We start from the raw sequence: 21,817 nt of genomic DNA, 5'->3' as shown, positions 1-21,817 counted from the left end.
TTTGTTTAGCCTGGAGAAGAGGAGGCTGAGGGGAGACCTTATCGCTCTCTACAACTACCTGAAAGGAGGTTGTAGCGAGGCGGGTGTTGGTCTCTTCTTGCAAGTACCAAGTGATAGGACAAGAGGAAATGGCCTCGAGCTGTGACAGGAGAGGTTTAGACTGGATATTAGGAAGAACTTCTTTACTGGAAGAGTGGTTGGGCACTGGAACAGGCTGCCCAGAGAAGTGCTGGAGTCACCATCCCTGGAGTTATTATGTTCAAATAATTATTATGTTCAAATAATGTGTAGGCGTGGCACTTTGGTACACAGTATAGGAGGCATGATGGTGTGGTGGTTGATGGTTGTACTTGATGATGTTAGAGGTCTTTTCCAACCTTAATGGTTCTATAATTCTATGATTCTATGATTTTTTTGCTATTCTTCACGACCTCAGGTTTAAGGGAAAGAGCTATTCCCTTATTGACAAGCATTATTTGAGGGTCTTGTGCAGCGCTGTACTTTCTGGATCACTGCTCTTTATAATTCCATACTGGGCACAGCCTGTTCTGTCAAGACCTCCCGTGTCTCCGTGAGACGGGTGTGTGAGAGACGCTGTTGTTTCCCTCTGGCAGCCCTCCCGAAGCTGCCCCGTGACACGTGGGGAGGCGCAAGGAGTGGGAGCCAGCACTGAGGGACGCGGGGCAGCCGGGGGAGAGGGCGAGCAACCGAGGTGCGCCACACAGCCGGGGGACGCCTGAGAAGCAGCGGCGACACCGCGCCCCGCCCCGTGAGCTGCACAGGGCGCAGCCGCCATCCCCGCCCGCCCCGCCGCCGGGGCGGGCCTGCGCATGCGCCCGAGCCCGCGCCGTGGGGCCGCGTCCGCGGGCCGTGTCCTCCTGCTGTAGGTGCTGGGGGGGGGGGGGGGAGGTGGGGTCCCGGTGCTCGTGTGGGTGCTGGGTATTTGTCACCCGCTCCGCTCTCACCCCCCCCTTCCCGAGCCCCTCTCCGGGCCCTCCCCGCCGCCTGAGCTCCCGGGGTGGCGGCCGGCACGGCCCCCCCCCCCCCGCCCTGCGCCTCTCCGCCGGGTGCGAGTGGGGGAGTGAGGGGTGCCCTGTCCCTCCCCCGCCTTGCCCGCGGGAGGGGGGCACCCGCGTGTGCGTGGGTTGGGGGGCGGCCGTCAGCTTGCCGTTTGGTTTTTGGGCTGGGCTTCATCCCGTGCCCCCATGTGCCTGTCTGTACTGGGTGCGCCTATGTCACTGCTGCTGTTGGAATCACCTGGTGTGAAAATTAATAATGGGCTGAGAAGTGCTACGAAGGCCGAAAATGCGTTAACCTCTGCAGACAGGATGAGTTCATTGTTCTCCTTTGTACAGAACGCTTTCAATGAGCTGAGTGGGGATTTATTTTCCCCCTTCCTTTTTCCAGTTTATCGATGATACGTATGAAGATTGGAGCATTGGTTCTTTGCCTGACGTGAAAATATATATCCAAAACTTGGAGGGAGGGGGGAAACTGTGTTCCGCCTTTTTTCCACTGAGTAAGTAAAATGTACTGCCAGTATAGTGATAGTTTGAAATTATTAAAATGATGTTCCTTTCTTACAGATCATGCTGTTATTTTTCAAATTATATTTATTTTTTGTGGTCTGTCACTCTAGCGTCAGCTTTCCACAAGTCGTACGGGCTACATGTTTTCTAAGTAGCACATATTAAATTCAGATTTAAAAAAATTCAGATATTTTAAATGTAGTTGAGAATCTGTGGCGTCATGAATCTGTCCTTTAGACATGGCTGCAATGCAAGTAGAAAACACTCTGTGGGACGCGTAAATGCACATAGGTGAACGTCAGTCATTTTCATAAGAATAATACACAACTGGAATGTCTTGCAAGCAATATAAATATTTTTTAATCTGTTTTTGAGATAGTGTTTGACCTATTTCATAAAGCATTAATCCAGCTTGTTGCTGGTTTATATTTTTCCGTCTGGTCTTGGCCCTGATCCTACAAAGCACTAAAAATGGACTTAGTTTGAAACACAGATAGGCCTAGTGGATATACAAATTCAAATATGTGTGTTCTTTGCAAAACTGTGGCCTTTATATCTGCAGATTCTTTGTTGCTGATGTGTACATGGTTCAGCAAGGAAAATAATTTAACTAGAAAAGCCTTTCAGTGCATCATTCACCCACTGCTCCTCACTCAAATTATTTTTCTCCAAATTTTGCTGCTATCGCTGGGCATAAAAGTTAAGATTGTTTTTAGTTCTCTGAGTTAGAGAACAGAACTTTCTCAGAGTTGCAGGTCTGCAGAGGAGAGAGAATTGGTGATTCTTTAGAAGGTTGAACTCAACTGAAACATCAATTTCCTGTGTTATGAAACCCAGAGTACTCACTGCAATTTACCATTGTTTCCAGTATAGGGATGAGACATGTATTTGTTTGTATTACTGGAATAACAAGCTCAAGACTGTGGCTGTTACAGCACCTGATAACGTGAACATTTAATTCAAATCTGCAACTTAAGAACAAACCTAAATACCTAGCCTTACTCTTTCCTGTCACTCCTGTGCTACTGAGGCCAACATTGGCTTGCCCTTGCTGCTGGTCACATTCTCTGGTGAGTATGAACCCTGAGGATTTTGCAATAGGACGGGAGGAGATGGCCTCAAGCTGTGCCAGGGGAGGTTTAGGTTGGATATTAGGAAAAACTTCTTCACTGAAAGGGTTGTCAAACATTGGAGCAGGCTGCCCAGGGAGGTGGTTGAGTCTCCATCCCTGGAGGTATTTAAAAGAAGGGTAGACGTGGTGCTTGAGGATATGGTTTAGTGGTGGGCTTGGCAGTGATAGGTTAGCAGTTGGACTCGATGATCTTAAGGGTCTTTTCCAACCTTAATGATTCTATGATCTGGGTAGCAGTTGTACTTGGTTAGGGTTTGATTAGTGTAGCCAAAATTTTGTCAGACTCTTAACTGTATTTTTTATATTGGTTTTGACCTGCACAATATAATATAAAAGACTTAAGTGTCTCTCCAGCATTATTTTTTAAAACTTTTTTAAAAGTAGTATGATTTACTACAGGAATAAAAAAATTTTAAAAATCCCTGTGCTTCGTTTGGATATTGCGTATACTTAGACCTTGTTTAGATTCAGTTATTTTTATGATTGTCTATGCTAGTGTGTGATGAAAAAAATGCAGGAAGATTTACATATTCTTTTGGGTTTATGAATACTATAGAGTTACAGGCAGTCCACTTTTATCAGTGTGCAAAACTACTTGACCTTAACACAATAGGAATGTAGTATGGTAAGTCTTAAGGGGAATTACTGTTTCTCCAAAAGGAATCAGTCATGGCTGACGACTCTCAGAGAAACTTTCGCTCAGTGTATTATGAAAAAGTTGGGTTTCGTGGAGTTGAAGAAAAGAAGTCACTGGAAATTCTGTTGAAAGATGACCGGCTGGGCAAGTTGATTTCACTGTTTCCTCTATTACTTTGGTGGTTTGGGGATGTGGAAGGAATAACAGAAAAATGTTTCGCTGCTGTGCTTAGTACTCATTTAAGCTTTGCATCTTTTGCCACTAATCTCTCCGTTATTACTAGCAGTCCTCTGAGTTTCAAAGATCTGAAAATCTGATTTTTAAAACTATTAAAAATTTGTCTGCTTGCTTGTTTCTTTTTTTTTCTTCTCTCATTCTCTATGCCCAAGAAACTAAAAGTTTTTTAATTAAAGCAATTTTAATCTGAAAATATATTGTCTCATGCTGTTAATTCCATTTGACGTCAAAGCAATGGAGACTTTGTTATTGCTGTTGGTCCCTGAGGAGAGCCACATCTCTTAACAGAACAAAAGGATAAATATCCCTTTAACAGAGCCTGTAATTGTTTTGATGTGGCAACATGATAAACAAAGTGTGTATAAAAATAGTACGGTTTCTTCCTGGTGATACTTAGGGTAGTTTTACTGTAAATCAAGCCAACATACATATTTTTTCAAGATTGCTGCAGCTTATAGGGCACATTCTGTTCTTAACTGAAGCAGTGAAAGCGTTTGTTGGATAATAGGTGATGAAGGTGGGGATTTTAATCTGCAGCTAAAGGTTTGTCATACTTAGGTATATCAGAGACTCAAACCTATTTATAATTATATTTAAATTTACCTTATTTTTTTCTCTTTATTTCTCTACAGATATTGAGAAGCTTTGCACATTCAGTCAAAGGTTTCCTCTCCCATCCATGTATCGTATACTGGTGTGGAAAGTGCTTTTAGGTATGAAATAGAACATCTGTGATCCTCTGTAGAAATGAGTATGTAGGAAGGTGTATTTTTAATTTCCCTTTTTTTTTTCCTGTTTTCTTGAGAGAGTTAATGACATGGATTGTTCTGTACTACCTTGGCTACTGATAAATATTTAACCTATTTTTGTATCCACCTAGGATGCACAATGGCAATTATAAAACAATGTTCCATGGACAATTTTTGAGAACTTTTGCTGAAGTGTACCTAGAAGAGTGTATTTCTATATTTAACCTAGTAACGCAATCCAAGGAAATTTATAAAACAGATTTGAAAGGTGGATTATAGTAAGTCACTGATACCTGATAATATATTCAGTTCTATTCCCAAAATAACAGACAGTTAAGTTGAAGTAAAGCTGTGATTAAACTTAAAAAATCCAGGCAAGGTCTGGAATGGATGTTTATTCTAAAGAGAAACTTTGTGTTCTATGAAATCTTGTTTTTTTCTGGTTTTGTTTCTGGCTTTAAATTGTATTTGCCACTGAAGAAGTCATGAGGCCAGGGACGAATTATTGTGTCCCCAGAAACCATTAAAAAACCCACAAATAGATTCTACTTCCCTTGAAGTGTGTTAGTCAGCTGACTAATTCAGAAGTACTAATGACTTTGCAGTAACCGGTCAAGTGTGTTACGTTTACTAGATGTGAGGTTGTGTCACCTGGAGATGGGAAGGGTTGTGGAAGGTCCAGGAAATCTGACCCTTACAAGGTACCTGGAGAGTTTCCCTTAGAGTTACCGTGTGTAGAGAAACACTGCCAGGGGGAGCGTGAAGGTACGTCGTCTGAATCTCTGGAAGAGAAGTGTGCTTTACCATACTGTTGGTGGAGGAGTATTGTGCCACTTTTCAAAAGCTTGAGTGTGGCTCTCATGCTCAGTCTTGTGTTACCAGGGCTGTGCTGGCAGGAAGGGTACTGATATCCAAAATGTTGTTTCATCAGGGAGAGACCAGCAGCGTCTGCCTGCAGATTGGCTTGGAAGCTGCTGTCTTTTGCTGTCTGTGAACTATCCTACTTCTTGTTTGTCCTTTGGCTCCCCAGAATACGTGGTACAGATCCCATATATATCTCTTATATGAAGATTTTGGTATGTGATTCAGAGTCAGGAAAATTGGTGGCACCTGCCTCAGAATAAATATTTTACAAAACACTTTTTCTGTTTTAGGATGTTTATTAATCTTAGGCTTTGCCATGATCTTGAACAATGTTCAAGTAAATATCTTCTGTTTCCCTTCTTGGTCTCCATGTTCCCCTACAGTGTCTGGAGTTTGAAATAATGTATTAGAAGGTTTTAGCTGAGTTTTAAACAACCTTTTAAGTTGGTTTTTTTTTCTTCTTTTTCTTTCCTCCAGTTTCCTACAGTTTAAAAATTGTGGCTTCATATTCCTGATTATTTGGGTTTGTAAGCATTTTTTGGGGAGAGGTAGTAAATGAACAGTCCACAGAAGGTGCAAAATCTGATTCTAAAACTTGAAGTTATTGGCATTGATCATTGAACTAACAGAGTAATCCTACTTGATAAAAGCCTTTGCTGTTAGAGTACTAATTTTAGGATGAAAAAGGTTCACGTACTCTGGGCCCTATTGAAGTAGTCAGCATCCTTTAAAATATTTGTAGTAGGAAATACAGTGTAGGAGGTTTGGACAAGTGACTCAGTACAAGATCCTTCAGCCAAAATTATAATAGCAAAATACAGTCTGTTGGCAAACTTGCAGACCTGGTGGTCTATCTTTGACTATTTTAGGTAGGATGATTTGTGAATCATATGATAACACAAAACACCCTTTGAGTTAACTGTATGGAAAATGATAATGATTTTTTAAAAGGATTTTATATTTTAAACCCAGAGTGATTTATTTCAAGTACCCATACTGTGATTCTGCATACTCCTTGGGGAACACAGGTACAAGGACTTTTCTAATCCTGCATCTCAGTGCTGATGCTCGTTCGAAAAGCTGGTATTCAGCAGGGCAATGCAAAATACCTCTCCGGAAATGACTGGAAGAACAGCCCAGTCCATTTCTGGTGGGAGGTGTTACATCTCCTCTGAATAATGTTAATAGTTCAACAAAAACTATTTTATCCTATCGGCAAAATTTTCTCAGACGCACACCAAGGCTTGATGCTGTGCCATGTTACATGGTGTATCAGCAATGTCTATGTTAAATTCCTGTTCAAGTATGACTCATGATGGTTTCCCTGTGTTGTTTAAGCTTCTTTTCTGTCTGCCTGAGGTAGTCTTCTGTATTTGAGGAAAGCAGTTGGCAGTATGTACATACAGAGTCATGATGTTGACTCTGTTTTTGCATAATGTGAAGTGTGTCTTGCTCTCTCCCAGCTTTTGAAATGCAGACAGGTTTGCAGCTGGAAAATAAAAGATAATTTTCTGTCTGATGTGCTTGTTACTAAAACTTTGCCATTTCGTGGTTTAACACTTGGCAGGAATATTCTTCTCTTTAAATGAGAGACAAAAGCAGCAGATAGCCTGTTTCAGAACTGATTTTTTGAAGAATACTTTGTTTTCACGGGTTTCTACAACAGGAAGAATTCTGTCTTACTAGTGATATGGAAGTGTCATTTTTTTGCTTTGGTGTATGTAAGATCTTATTTCTGTTGAAACCTGTGACCGTTTTGTTGTGAACATCAGTGCATGGCAAAATTGAGTATTGAGTGAGGGGAGGGACCGAGTGAAATGTTGAGCATCTCTTCTGGAGATTGTAAACAGTTTAATTTTCTCTGCCTCTCTACATAGATACTTTTTTTTCCTTTTCTATTTTTCCTCCTAGGAAACTAGAAAAAATACTTGTGATGTACTTAGAAAGTAAAGAACATTACCTTGCAAAGTGTTTGAGTGGTATTCTTAAGTTTTAATCTGTAACTGATTCAACCTATGATTGATTTTGCTTCTGAATGTTGTTTTAGAGAGGATTAATCTATGATACAGTGAGTAAAGAATTTTCTGGCAGAGATTTAACAGTAAATTAAAGAATAATGCAAGGTACAGTATCTTTGCATTAGTTATTTACATGTATATATTCTCTGGTCATCTCAAAGTGTAGAATTTGAGAACACGAACAGCTAATGTATATAAAAATCATTCTGCATCCACTTCGCTTTCAAAATAAATGGAAGCTGGGCACAAATATGCGACTAGTACTGTATTAAAATCTACAGGTAGGTGTAAACAAGAAACAAGTAAAATTCACAGCTTAAAAACAAAGAAAGGTTGTTGGAGAGGGAGAATAAACCAAATAAATTATTTTTAATCTGTCCCAACAGTGACATTTCTTATCAGCACACTATCGTGGTGTACAAAAGAGTGAGTGTTCATTTGCTGAAAACCTTGTAGAAGAGCTTGAGAAACAATAGTCTAAGGGTATATTATGTATATGTGCTCTGTTAACATATGAAATTTGGTTTTATAAATATAATGCTGAAGTGCTGCTTTGGTCCGCTGCTTCCATTTTTGCAGAATTTTCTCCCTGTATTCTTTAACTGAGTTTATAAACAAATTGCAGTGCCAGGTCTGAGATTTCTGTAAGCTGGAGTTGTAGTAGAAACTGAATTTAGGCAGGTCTCTTGGAAAAGGAGTGAGTGCTCTGTTTCTTCTCTTTACAGTTGCTTATAATTTTTTGTTTTGTTTTTGTTTTTTTAAAATTTTTTAGGAATTATTCCTCCTCATCATGAATCTCATGCTTTGGTGATGAAGTACCGGAAGGAGCAGTACTGGGATATACACCATGCTCTTCGTGTAATTCGTTTTATTAATGATTCTACCCCACAGGTAGATGTTTTCCTCCGCATACATCAGCTGGAATCAGGAAAACTGCCTCGAAACTTGGCTTTTCCATTGGTCAGTTGTCATTTTAGCAGCCTTTTAAGTACAGTATTTTATTTAACCTCTAACTGTAAACCTGTGAGAAACTGAACTGCAAGTAGCCCCACAAATGCGCGTAGATAGACAAACTAAGGTGAATGGAAAACAGAGAAGTACTGGTATGAAATAAGGGAATTCAGGCAAAGTGCTTTTCTCTTTTTCTTCCCCTAAGTACTTCTGTAAGATTTTGTACCTTAAAATCTCTTTTGTATATTTTGCCTGCTAGGCTTCAAGCCTTTTGTACTTTAATACTCTTCAGTTTCTTTATAGCACTGAAATGAAAATGACATAATCTTATCAGAGCTCATAGATTCTTAAACGTCCTGGAACGAGAATAATTCAGAGCCAGTACAAGCAGTGATTTATTGCAGATTACATTGTATATTTAAGTTATTTGTTTTTAAATCTTGACTCTAGCGTACTGACCTCCTTTTTCTGTTAGTCTGAACTGATCCAGGCTTCTGTCAGGTAATACATGTAATTTACAGTGCAATCACATATGGGTAAACGAGTCTGTTTTGCTGATAAGTCTATACTGTGATGATAAAAACAATGTGTGCATCTGATGTATAAGCCTTTATGGAAGAACAAGTGATGAAAGGAGCCATGAGATTTTTCTGAAGTGGATTTTATCCTATATTTAATGTTAATTTACCCAGTTCACTCTAGCCCAGCTTCCTTTGTTATTTTTCATCTGTAATAGCAAAATTTGACATAAGAACTTTAAAAAAATTAAAAAACCCAAAACCTAAACAAAGTTAACGTGGAAAATTCAGTAATAGTTTGATCTGGAGGGTTATATACAGTGTTCTCTTGTTGGAGGAGGGAGAGTGTTTTTGTGCCCTTACCATTTCCTAGGAATGTGGCCACCCTCTCCTAAAAGTTTCCTGTAGAGAAATTTCCTTGATCTTGGCATGTGACCCAGTGGGCTGAAAATTCATCCCTTCTAGAGCAGTACTGCTTTCTGAGCAAGTGTTTTTGTCAGTGCATCCCAGAGCACTAGCTGCTCTCAGTATTGTGATGGGTTTTCGTAAAGGTGGTGTTTAGCAGATCCACGGTTATTAGTCGTGTAACTTGTGTTTGTTTTGCTGCAGAAAGCATTTGTTCTCTTTATGCCACCCCGTTTTTAGTGCAGTAACTGTCCCCTTAAACTTACAAGAGTTTGAGAGTAACTACTTGATAGTAAGGCGGATGTTTTATTTTTGAAGCAGAGGGAGTACAAAGATGATGTTTGTTTGGTCTAAATATTTTGAATTGTTTGAGTCACAAATTACAGAGGTCTGTTAAATATGTTTTGTGCCTCTGGAAGCAGGGAGTTTAAGTAGGGATGTGTGTGTATTGCAGCAGGCTATGTAGCAGAGGCCTGTCCCAGTAGTATTTAGACCATCCGTGTGTTTTGCGTGAGTTGTAATCTGTGCAAAAGTCTGTGATACTGTAGGTTACTGCTTCTGATGGTTACAGTAGATGAGACTGTGGATACACACCTGGCTTGTTACCCTGCCTCCTAATGTAGTTGCTACTGCCTGCGTAAGGAAGAATGTAAGAAACAGGGCAAATATAGAGCCTTTCCTTGTGCATCTTCCCGGTTTAGACACTTCCTGAGCTAGCTGTTGGCCCGAGGTCTAGCTGGCTTAGAGTTAGTTCACCTCCATCTACTCTATGTGCAGTCATGCCTTTAGCTGTGGTTTAGGCATGCTGATGCTTGTGTTAGGAAAGTACACCCTTGGGAGAAAAGGTGATGGCATGCCCAGCACATGCTTCTGGTCATGTATTGTGGGGAATAAGATACTCGTCACCTGGAAAAGATATTTGTTTATCTCTAGGAAGATGTTTTATCTCAAACCAAATGATTTTTCTGTATGTTGAAGGTAGGCATACAGCTGATGGCTGCATTATTTTTTTTTTAGTAACTGTAACATTCATGACAAAGGTGTTTGGGCCTGTTTGGCCCTTAGCAAGGAAGAGGATGAAAAATTCTGCTGCTGTGCAGTACGAAAAAAGTGGGGCATAGAAGTAGGATTATCACAACCTTGTTAGGATGTAATATTACCTCATTTAGGACATTTGAGAGCTTTGTATCAGAGTTGTTCCAAACTTCTGTTGTATGTTTTGGTTTTAAAAGCAAGATGAATCTTATTTGTTCTTTAATAGGTATCAGTCTCTGTATGCAGGTGCTGTGCGATGTTTTATTTAGAAATGTCAGAACAACTCTTTGTGTACGTTGGTTCGTTTTCCCAAATATCAGGGAAAAGGAATATAAGAATAATTTAAATCAGATAGTCCAATACTTCTGTGTCATTCACTTTTTTGGCTTTGCTTTCCAGGAACCTGAAGATGAAGTGTTTCTTGCTATTGCTAAAGCGATGGAGGAAATGGTGGAGGATCCTATAGAATGCTATTGGCTTGTCAGTTGCTTTGTGAATCAGCTGAACAACAAGCACAAAGATTCATTACAACAGCTGGTAAGGAAAAACCTCTTTTTTTTTTTTTTTTTTTTTGTGAGGAGATCCAGTCGTGGAAAGCATTAATATATAGACACAACTAGAACGTGAGAGGTGACACCCTTGGATACTGTTCCACCAACTGTTTTGATAAAAAGGGAGGAGTTCTTTTTGCATTGTGACTGTACTGTCCTGTAGGACACTTTGTCTAATGTAATATTAGAAATTGTTTTTGTTTTCTACATGGTAGTTTTTAATTAAGTCTTATTTTCTTTTTAGGTTAGCTAAAGCTTATGCTATATTTAGTTGAATTATATTTCTCACAAATTGGTCATTTAAGAATTTTCTTTATTTTAAACAACTAAAAAGTTAAGAACATCTTGATGTATGTCTGCTGCTTTTAGGCTGTATCTCTGGCATCCATATGCTGTTCGTTGGATGATAGACAAAGCACAGTTGTTTTGCTTTATAAATGGAGCAGGGTACTATGTCTTCAGAAAAACAGTATGTTGCAAATTAAGTTATGATAAAAAGTGGAATAGAGTTCTTTTGGCACTGATCATTTAGATGGTCTCATAGAATATTAATTTTGAACTATCTTACTGGTTTATAAAGTTAAGATTTGATTGCAAAGAAAATGCATACTACAAAAATTACAAAAGCTTTTGTAGTTCTTCAGAGAGTCTTAACGGATAAGAAACTTTTGGTTAACAATATTCACTGAGATAAAAGTCTAAGAGCACCTGTGCATTAGCAATCACGGAATGAAAATTTGTTGCAGATAATTATGCATGTCCTTTGTTTTTCTTTTGGAACTAAGAAATACTTATTAAACCTACCTCCTTTTGCTGGAGGTGATACATTCAACTGTACCAATTTCTGTAATTCCTTTCAAAGGACAGAGGAGCATTTTTAAAGCAAGTATGTGCTCTCACTACATAGAGAGTCCCAAGTGTCTCCCTCCCTAGGTTTTTGTTTTAATACAAACATTGTACCAAGATTGTGGATGTTAGAGTATGGACAAAGGAAGTGTTTTTTCCCTTTGACAGCTGAAGTAATTACTGTTTACCTAATTATGACAAAAAGCATAAAGGTACTCCTGAATTTATGAAAACGTGTATTGTGTTACATTAGAATTTAAGCAAAAGAGAATTATCCACATAAAAACGTGGGTAATTATCCACATGCTTATGCTTCTAAATACTTTGGATTTTTAAACAAGCAATCAATGTCCAGCTTTTAATATGTCGTACAGGGATTTACTCTCAGAATTGATTTTCTAGGTTATGCTGCATTGTGTGTAGTTTTTTTTTTTGACGTGTGCTAAGGCGATTAGGTTGGAGGTGAATGAGACTCAATTTTACTTGTGAAGGTAGCAGTAATTAGTGCACATTTAATCTCTGCATTGCCTTAAGCTCTCAAACGCCTCCTTGCATTAGGGAATACTGCATGTTTTGGAAGTTCTGCTAGTGGTCAGCAATTTAAGGAACCTGAGGTTGTTTGTTTAGTTAAGTGCTTAATTAGCTAATGACAAAAATGAGCACAGTAATTTGGAACATGATGTCTTTAGTTAAAAATTCAATCAGCATAAAATAACATGTTAAAATAATGAACCTGCATTGTTTTAAGGCATTTCTTGTCTACAGTGTGGACCCATGTGACCCATGTCTTGTCCTACAGTGTGGACCTCCATACCTTATGGAGGGTACTTTGATATGAGTTATCTAAAATTTTCCAATTCCTTTCTCAGCCAAAAATTCTAGAGCAGTATTTGAACATTGAAGATAACAGACTCCTGATGCATCTGAAAGCATGTGCTGCAATGAGCAAACTCCCGTACGATCTTTGGTTTAAAAAGTGTTTTGCAGGGTGTTTACCTGAGTCCAGTTTGCAGAGGCAAGTTCTCTTTTTTCTTTGTTTGTCATTAAATAGTAATTTTAGCTTTTTGTCATCACTAGCAGGCAAAGAGCTTTCCTTGCTTTATCTGTAAGATTATAGAGTTAACTTTATTGTTGACTTGGAAATGATAAAATTTGGATTTGATTCCACTTGTTACTGATGCAAGATAATCTCTCTGATCATTTCTTGCTTTGAAATTAAAAAGGAATCGAGTTAAATATAGTGGCTGATTCTGTTAGACACTTAATGCCTCCTAGGATTTAAAAGTCCAAATCCCCTCTTAGTGACAGATAGCTGAATAGTAGTCAGTTTTCAGGCTTTTTAACTAAAATCCTTGCTTAGGGAGTGATTATGATACTGTATTATCATTAGATGAAAAAGATTTTGGGAATGTGTGTTGGTTGTGGCTGGGATGGAGTTAACTTTCTCCATAGTAGCTAGCATGGGGCTGTGCTTTGGATTTGTGCTGGAAACAGTGTTGATAAGAGGGATGTTTTAGCTATTGCTAAGCAGTGCTTACACAGCGTCAGGCCTTCTCTGCTTCTTGCTCCACCCCACCAGCGAGCAGGCTGGGGGTGCACAGGAAGCTGGGAGGGGACACGGCTGGGACAGCTGACCCCAACTGACCAAAGGGGTATCCCATACCATATGACGTCATGCTCAGCATATAAAGCTGGGGTGGAGGTTGGGGTGGGGGGGACCGTTGCTCAGGGACAAGCTGGGCATGGGTCAGTGAGCAATTGTTTTCATCTGCATCATTTGTCTGTCTTGGGTTTTATTTTCCTCTCTCTTTGTTATTATGTCCCCTCTTTTCCTTACAATTTTAAAAGAATTATTATTATTTCTTTTTAATTATTAAACTGTTTTTATCTCAACCCACAAGTTTCTCACTTTTACCCTTGCAATTCTTCCCTCATCCACCTGGAGGGGGGCGGAGTGAGTGAGCAGCTGTGTGGTGCTTAGTTGCTGGCTGAGGTTAAACCATGACAGAATGCTCATTTTAAAAAGTACTAGGGCAGGTTGAATATTACAAAGTTAATGAAATAGTGCATATATCAGGATTCTACAGTTAGAAATAGGTTGTCCAGATTTTAAAAGGGGAAAATTCTTGTGCATGACACTTGACTGAATGGCTTTTGAAATGAAGCATGTATGATTTCTCTAGTTTTGCTGCCTGAGAACTCCTGGAAAGCAGAAAATGCAAGCTAGATGTAGAGAAGCATCTGTATTAACAAGAGTTGCTAGTAGCTGAGCAGGAGGTGGTACAAAGAAAACAATGGTTTCATTTTCAACTGCCTGAAAACTTTGAAAAGTTACAAGGTTCAAAGGAAGTTTTACTCCAGCACCTCCAGGACTTCAGTGGCTAGTACGGGAACATAGCATGGAAACAGTGTAGTGGTTGCGTGTGTTGTGGCGGTTAAAAGCTTTTACTACTTTTATGGCAACAGAAATTACGTAAGCATGGATAAAATATTTGTTACATCCTTAAAAGCAATTGAACACATACGGTTTGCCTGCATCTCTCTCTCACGTTTGCGTTTGTAGGTTACTTTCCACAGGTAATGATTGACCTTGTTCCATTGTGCTTTCTCTGTATGAAACTTAATGCCTTAAACTACTGTCAGCAGAAGTGACTGCTCTAGTTGGGACTTGCCAACTAGTCAACAACTTGCCAGTCTTCCTGTGACTGCTCTTCCTAGAAAGGTTGGACTAGATGATCCCTGAGGTTCCTTCCAACTTGTGATTCTGTGATTCAGTCTCTTCAGGCCTTTTTTTTCTGTAGGCTTCTCTGATCCGAAATAGCCTTTGCAAACTGCTGCATTAGGAACCTCTTTGCATGTCTTCTAGGAGATAATTTTAAGTGGAGCTTATGTGATTTAATTTTGCTGTTAGGTCTTATGGCTGAGAACTAGAGCTGAAAGAGGAACTTGCATCAGAGCAGTTTTGCTACTGGAAGGTTCAGGGTTTTTTTTTTTTCTAATGTCTGTTGAAAATTGAACATTTTATGGAGCTGTGTCGCCTTGATAGTGTAAAAAAAAAATCTAGATGCAGAATTTTGATTTTATATTTCATCTTGTTAGAATCTTTAGTTCAAGCTTCTACCATTTTGAATCAGTTCATTTTATATAAACATATTGTCTAGTTAGTGTACTGTTTATCCTTCTCATATACTTTTTTACCTTACTGAAATAGGGTATTTTGATGACCTGAAAATTTTTAAATACTTCTTTCTTCATGAAAAAGGTCAAAATGTTGGCTTTTTCTATCACTCTGGAGTAAAAACAGATTTCAGTGTCGGTACTTCTGATGGCACAGCAATCCTTTTCCCCCAACAGTTCGTGTGGGAATATGATAAAAGTGCACTTTTTCTTGTCAGTTTAGGTTTCTGAATTATTCAGTTGTAATCATAATGGCCTCATTTGCTAAGGAAATAACATACTTCATGGGTAGCATGTGACAGATGAACTTAATTAATGCTTGGAGATTCAGTTTGGCTTAGAATCTAGAAGCCCCGGTGCTTATCTGAAATGTATCCAAATGGCAGTATTGGAAATGCTGAGAATTGAAAACAGGTCTCCAGTTGTCATGTGAGTTTTACTTTTTTTTTTTTTGTTAAGTGAGAAACGATCTGAGCTCAGTCTTTTGATTTAATTGAACTTACGATTTAGTACTATATTTCTTAGAGAGGTTGTTTGCTTTCTGTAAATTGTTGTCTTCTCTGCCAGGAAACTAGATCTAAATTTCATGGTTTTCTTTCTTCTCTAAGGTGTACAAGAGTTGTATATGCTATGCAGAAAAATTTATCCAATAATGGTGAGATGAAGTTGTATCATACCAGCTTTACTTCTGACAGGCATTGTCGTTCAGTATAAGTACTGCTTTATAGCACACTTCTCCTAGTTATACCATAGGTAGAATTCATGCATCAATTTAACTTAAATGGGCTTGGAAAATTTATATAGACAGGTTTCATGTAGAAACCTTTGAGCTTATGTAGTGTCTTTGCTTGCCCTAATACACCTGACATGTTATACGACAAGCTTCTTAACAAACTTCTTAAAGGTGCCACACTGGTAAAAGAGAGGAGCAGGCTGGCCATTTTGAAGGCATTGTATCCTCAGGGCTCCGCATCCCACCTGGAATATAGACAGGGTGCTTCCTGGAGCATGAACCAGCCTACAGCACAGGCTCGATAGGGACAGAAAGGCTTACTGGTCACTGAAACAGGGAGAGAACTGGATCACACCTTTGCTTTTATACTCACCATTGCTCTGTTTGCCCGAATTCTGCAGCAGCCTATCTGGTCATCTGTTCAGTGAGGCCCGTGCGTGGAGAGCTTTCAAATGGTGCTGCGTGGGCCCTCAGCCGGAGAGCCCTGCTGTTAAAGCGCCGTGTCCCTTCAGAAACCCCTCAGGCAAAATGGCACTTTGGCTGCCAGTTTATTCCAGCCCTGTCACACCAGATGATCCAGCTACAACAGAAGTAGTGCGGCTTTGCAGATATAATTGTGAATAAGCCAGGCAATTTTTTAATGGCCGAATGCTGCTGATCATGTATCATGCCCCTGACGAACATTGTTTGTATTCTGCACTGTAGACTTAGTGTTAGCAGGGCTGTAATAGCTGATGGGGTGGTGTTAGGTTATTAATCTCTGGTTGCTTATTTGGGGGAAAGTATTTGGTAGTTCTCCTGAAATCTTATTATATCTTATTATATTATGCCTTTTGTACTGGCACTACCTCATATATTAATCTATGACTTCTGTAGTTTTACATATGTAATCTCCATGTCCCGCAATAAATTATATCTGGTGGTAAAAATATAAGTCATTTGTTAGTAGACACAACAGAAATATGAAAAATGCCTTAAATTTACTGCGGAGCGGGAGGGCGTAAGAATGTGTACGCAAGCTACTGCTGTAGAGAAACTTTGGTCTCTTTGCATTTGTCTAATTAATTGAGCTGCTTCCCAGCTCTGGAGACAGATGGGCACAAGATCATGACATAACATCAGGATGAGACTTGTGTGAGCCTCATCACGTCCCTCCATGCCCAGTTATCATTGGAAGGACACCCAGAAGTGTGGGCAGAGGAGCAAGCGTTGGTTCCCTAAACACCTCCAGCCTGGATGGTGGGAGGACCAGAACCAGGGAATAATGTTGAGTAAGTTTACCCTGCAGCTTAGGGGGAAAAGCTGTGAGATTAACGATATTTCAGAAGAAGAGAGACCAGCAATGCTGCAATGCTTTTTGTATCCCACTGCACTGTAGTGTTTGAGGAACCTCAGAAACTGCCTTGAGAATGCCATGCCTTCACACACATGCACACAGTAAGCTGTATTGTGTCTACAGGAAAAGCTCGGTGAAAAGTAAATGACTTCCTTTGCATGGTCCTTGCCATGTTCTTTACCTTCATAGCTTCCTGTTTCTTTTTATTTTTCCTTGTGGTTGTTCCTAGTATTTCACTGTTCAAGAAATGCCTACAAGAGAGCTCCTGTGGTTAACTGAATACTGTTACATTTCACAGGGGATGATAGTCACAAAAAACATAATGGATTTAGTGTATACTTTCTTTTTCAGCATTCCTGAGTAGTGCTATAGGCACAGTTTGCCTGACATTTCTGTTTTAACTTTCCCATCTCTAGGAGTATCGAAAAATGGGTAAAAAGTTGCAATCTCTGACAGAATACTTGATCTTAAGTGTTTGTTTGAATACTTGTTTAAGAAGCGAAAGTAATATGTTATCAGCGATAGAGATACAAGGTATAAAGGCTGCTATATTAGAATAGAATAATCAAAATACATGTTCCCTTGGAACTGCTATGGGTTTTTTCCATTCTAAGTAAACACTTTTCAGACACAGTTTATGTTGCTATTCTTGGCTCTACTGGTACAGACAAGGTGCTGACTGCTGCTCTGTTTATCACAGTGTCACGCAGTCATTCCCCATTGCTGTCGCTGGTGGAGGTGCGTGGAGAGTAACAATAGCTGGAAACGTTAAGGGGAAAAACACTGCAGCAGGCACAGCTGGGTAGTGCTGACATCTCACCCACTTTGCTATGCACGCTCTTCCAAAATTTGTTAGACACTGGTGATTTAGATACTGCATCTATTATGCCATTGTTTAAAACATTTGTTCTGGAATCATACTAAATAATGCAGGAAAACATTAGAGTGTTTTCTGAGCATGAAATGTAACCTACTGTAGTGTAATTATGGAGGCTGAACTCAGGAGAGTTGGAAGCAAAATATTGAAAGAAGGCTGAGTATTTTGCATTCGGATTAGTACGTTTGCATTCGAATGAACGTGAGCTTTAATATGAACTTTGAAAATTCTTTCCAGTTTTTGAGGTCTGCTACTTGGCTGTATTGTCATTCATACAGTTCCGATGCCCTTGAAACACATGGGGACCTGTTCTTGGGTTCTAAACAGATAGGTTTGTGAAGGAAAATGTATTAGAAGTAAACAGGGGTGACCTGTACAGTGTGGAACCGGAATGTGGTCTCAGTTTTCTCATAGCCTTGCTTAAATCATCTAGGCCTGACTTCAACATCAGTGTGATATTTACAGGGATCACTGGTCCTATGATGCTTGAACCACAAAGGAAGCAGTAATTCTGGATTACTGGATTACTTACTGTTCCTGCCAATATGGGAATTATATTCATTTTTAATCATAGCAAGACAGGGAATTAAAAGTAAATTGCAAAGGGCAAAGAAATTGGCAGTGCCTTTTTCCCCATCTGTGCGTGTGGGGTTTTTTGTGTTTCCTTCTTTAAGACTAGTCCTGAGGATTTTACATATTTTTTTCCTCATTTCTTCATTATAAGTTAAATTCTAGTCTAAATTTTTTTTGATGAATGGAGAGGTTGTGAAAATAGTGTCAGAAGAGCTACATGAATAGAAGGTTAAGAAACTGGCAAAGAAATTACTGGAGTCACAGTGTGAAAAATAAGCAGTGTTTAACAGCAGCAACCCTTCAACATCAGGAGTTAGGAAAGCTTTTCACAAAGAACCACAGAAATGTTGAGTTTGGCAGGGACCTCTGGAGGTCATCTGGCCCCGCGATGCCTCTGCTCAAGCAGGGCCACTTTGAGCTGGTTGCCCAGGACCGCGTCCAGATGGCTTTTGAGTGTCTCCAAGGACGGAGACATTTGCATGGTGAAAAAGTGTTTCCTGATGTTCATAAGGACCCTCCTGTGTTTCAGTTTGTGCCTGTTGCCTTTGGGCCTGTCACCAGGCACCACTGCAAAGAGCCTGGCACCGTCCTTTTGCCCCCTCCCTTCAGGTATTTATATACATTGATGAGATTCCCCACTGAGGCTTCTCTTCTCCAGGCTGAACAGCCTCAGCTCCCTCAGCCTTTCCTCATAGGAGACATGCTCCAGTCCCTTCGTCATCTTCGTGGCTCTTTGTTGGACTCTCACTTCTTAACTCCTCCTTGTTCAAAGGTGTGACACCAACTCTTCAATTCAGCTGCCAAACTTCCTGTTATGCCTCTGTTGTGTTCTCCTGGCACTCCAGGCTGAAGGGCAAGTTCTTCTGAGAGAGAAGGTCATATAAAAATTGAGTTGTCTTTCGAAGAAGAACACCCATAGATCCAAGTTTATAGGTGGGCTGCAGAGGATGTTTTACAGTTAGTGTTACTGTATTCAGAGATTATGGAGGGTAGTATGTGGTCTTTGTCCCCCATGTTTTTATTTGGAAGGAGAAACACTTTTAACAAGTGCCCAGAAGGGGGAAGAACAGTAATCCTCAAAGTCTTTCTGACACAGCTTTTAAAATTCAAGAACTAAAAATAATGCAAGCCCATAAAAGCTGCCATCTGACAGATGGTTTCACACTGGTTTTGGATAATCTTTCATCCCGAGTCTGTTGAGCTGGGCCTGCGAGAGCGCTGCTGGCTGAAGGATGATTTCAGATTGTTGCAGCCTGTTTTAGTAGTGTGGATCCCTTCTAATATTCAACAAAGTTCTGTTGCTAAAGTACTTGCAGCCCTTGGAGGCCTGACTTCCAGATTTTGTTAAAACTGTGAGGTCCGGGTACAGTTTCATTCAAGTGGTAGGATTGCTTAGGTAATTCTGAGAGAGTCTGTGTACAGCGGGATGGATTGAAAGACTTAATAGTTGTTCCTTGTGTATCATTTAAACATCTTGGATTATATTTCATACAGCAATGACCTGGAATATTTAGCTTCTGGAGATACAGTAGTTCAGTATTACATCCTTTTGAATTTTCAGCTACTGAACTGGTAGAAGAGTATCTTTTGTAGACATGCTAACAAAGTTTGTTCCCTTTTTTTCGTACCAGGAAAAGTTCTCACCTTTACCATACACTGTGGAATAGTTGTCACAGTTCAGGCTATTAAAACAAGATTTGCTTTTTGTATTTGAGCTTGCGAACAGTTACATTTCTAAATAAGAATGCAACATATCAATACATTACTGCTTGCCATCACTCTGCTCTGTACAGATTTAGGGGTTGATAAAATGTCTTTTATTTACCCTGACCCGAATAATGCAATACATCGCTGTTGTTCAGAAAAATAATCTGGAAAAAGGTAATTGTACAAAGACTGTTCTGGCAGATAAATAAGCAGATAAGCACTACAATAGTGCTTAGTGATTCCTTTTCATTTTTTTTTTGTAGAGTCTGGGACAAAGTTATTAGTGGGTCCTGCAAGATTCTCGTTTTTGTTGCTGTGGAGATATTATTAACCTTTAAAATGAAGATAATAGCACTGAATACTGCAGAAAAGATCACGCAGTTTTTGGAAAATGTAAGTATTCTATTGTGGTTTGCATTGCCTTTTATGGTTTATAAAAATGTGTTTCAGCCTTAAAGTCATTTGCCTGTTGCAAACATACTCTAAGATACTATTGCATTACTTACTGAGAATAGTGTAGTGGTCCCAAGGTGAAGCGAGAATGTGCAGGGATGAGAATAATAGTTTTGTCTATCAGGAGGTAAGGCTTTCATAGAATGAAATGATTTGTAGGCTTTGGGGAATGTGATGTCTATGTTTGTACAGATTTGATGACAATCATTTGACAATAAAGGAGTTTTCTGTGAAAGTAAGTGCAGATGAGGCTTAATTTTTCTGGAAGCTCCTCTCAGGGTTGGTTTCTGGCACCTTTTCTTGCTCCTTGCCTGAGTGTGAACAGGCTCAAGGTGTGTTTTCTGTTGATGTAAGGATGGCGTCATGAACCTGGCCCCGAACTTTCCTTCTGTGAATAGTAGCGCGCATCACAGCAGGATCGTAGGATCCCAATGTAACCCAGGTTAGTTTGGTTAGATACGTTTGTGGTCATGGATGGCCAGTAGGAGTTCTGCCTGATGTCAGGGTAGGGATGTGTGAAGCATGAGATGCCCGGGTGGTCACCTTACTGTTTTGTAAACAATAGCTTTTTGTCTGAGACGGTGAGGTAATATGGCGTGTGCAGGGCTGAGAGATGGTAGGGCAGGGAGATGGGATTCTAGTTTAGTTTCCTTTTTTATAAAGAGGTGAAATCTGAACTGGGAATTTAAAATCTGTATTTTAAACAAAACAGTCCAAATAAAGTACTCTGACAAGGCATCTTGCCCCGATCTCTTGTAGATTCCTCAAGATAACACTGACGCTATTGTCAGCAAAGCTGTTGATCTGTGGCGCACACACTGTGGGACTCCAGCACACTCAGTCTGAGGACTTTCTTCGCTTATGACAGCTTGGGAAAAAAAAAAAGACATTTGAAAAGACATTTTACCACTCTTCCCCCATCCTAGTGTGATGTTCTTCATTACCTCTTCTGTGTAAAGACGCTATTAAAGTAGCTAAGGGCATAGTGATCAATATGTAAATATTTTTTCAATAAATACAGATGGAATCAAGATACCTAGTGGCGGTGTGATTGTGTCCAGAGTGTTTCTTGGCCAGACCGCTACAGTGTTCTGATTGCATTTGGCTTTTGGGGAAGTAAACCTAACTCCTGAAGCAAGGTAAACAGACTTACTTGTGATTTAAAAATGTTTTTGTATGCCACCTGTACTTGATATAACTAGTTACTACTTGGAGGTGCTTTTAAGGTGAATTTACTAAATGTTAGTCTGCTGGAACTCTTTGGTGAACAAGCATGCCTTTGCTAGAAATGTAGATGTACTGTATTAATACCGTAAACGTTCTGGAAGAGGCATCACAAGTTTGAGGCAGAGGACATCACAGTGACCAGGGGTGACATGCTTTTCTGAAGTGTCTAAAAAGACTTTCTTTTCATCTGTCAGCCAGCTCTCTATGGCTGTACCTCCTTTGTTCTTCATGGAAGGTGCTCTAGAAAGGTGGATCTGTCCTA

At 39.8% G+C, this 21,817-nt stretch overlaps 1 protein-coding gene across 4 annotated transcripts; it reads left to right on the top strand.

Moving 5' to 3' along the window:
* Positions 1 to 782: 782 nt before the first annotated feature.
* TBC1D7 (TBC1 domain family member 7) lies at positions 783 to 21,363 on the top strand. 4 transcript variants are annotated; one of them, XM_064443604.1, is made up of 10 exons: positions 783 to 883; positions 1,408 to 1,519; positions 2,398 to 2,599; positions 3,322 to 3,442; positions 4,168 to 4,248; positions 7,939 to 8,126; positions 10,475 to 10,612; positions 12,342 to 12,487; positions 20,139 to 20,268; positions 20,683 to 20,790. In XM_064443604.1, the coding sequence occupies exons 4-10, from the start codon at positions 3,331 to 3,333 to the stop codon at positions 20,773 to 20,775; spliced, it is 888 nt and encodes a 295-aa protein (XP_064299674.1). In that variant the 5' UTR covers positions 783 to 883; positions 1,408 to 1,519; positions 2,398 to 2,599; positions 3,322 to 3,330; the 3' UTR covers positions 20,776 to 20,790. The 4 variants fall into 4 exon arrangements, with proteins under 4 accessions (XP_064299674.1, XP_064299673.1, XP_064299677.1 ...); XM_064443603.1 differs by having other exon boundaries at positions 783 to 887; XM_064443607.1 differs by lacking the exon at positions 20,683 to 20,790 and adding an exon at positions 21,088 to 21,363 and having other exon boundaries at positions 785 to 887.
* Positions 21,364 to 21,817: the final 454 nt, after the last annotated feature.

Source organism: Phalacrocorax carbo, chromosome 2 (assembly GCF_963921805.1).
Source record: "Phalacrocorax carbo chromosome 2, bPhaCar2.1, whole genome shotgun sequence".
Lineage (NCBI taxonomy): Eukaryota > Metazoa > Chordata > Aves > Suliformes > Phalacrocoracidae > Phalacrocorax > Phalacrocorax carbo.
Note: the sequence above shows the minus strand (reverse complement) of the source record. Positions and strands in the feature narration are given on the sequence as shown.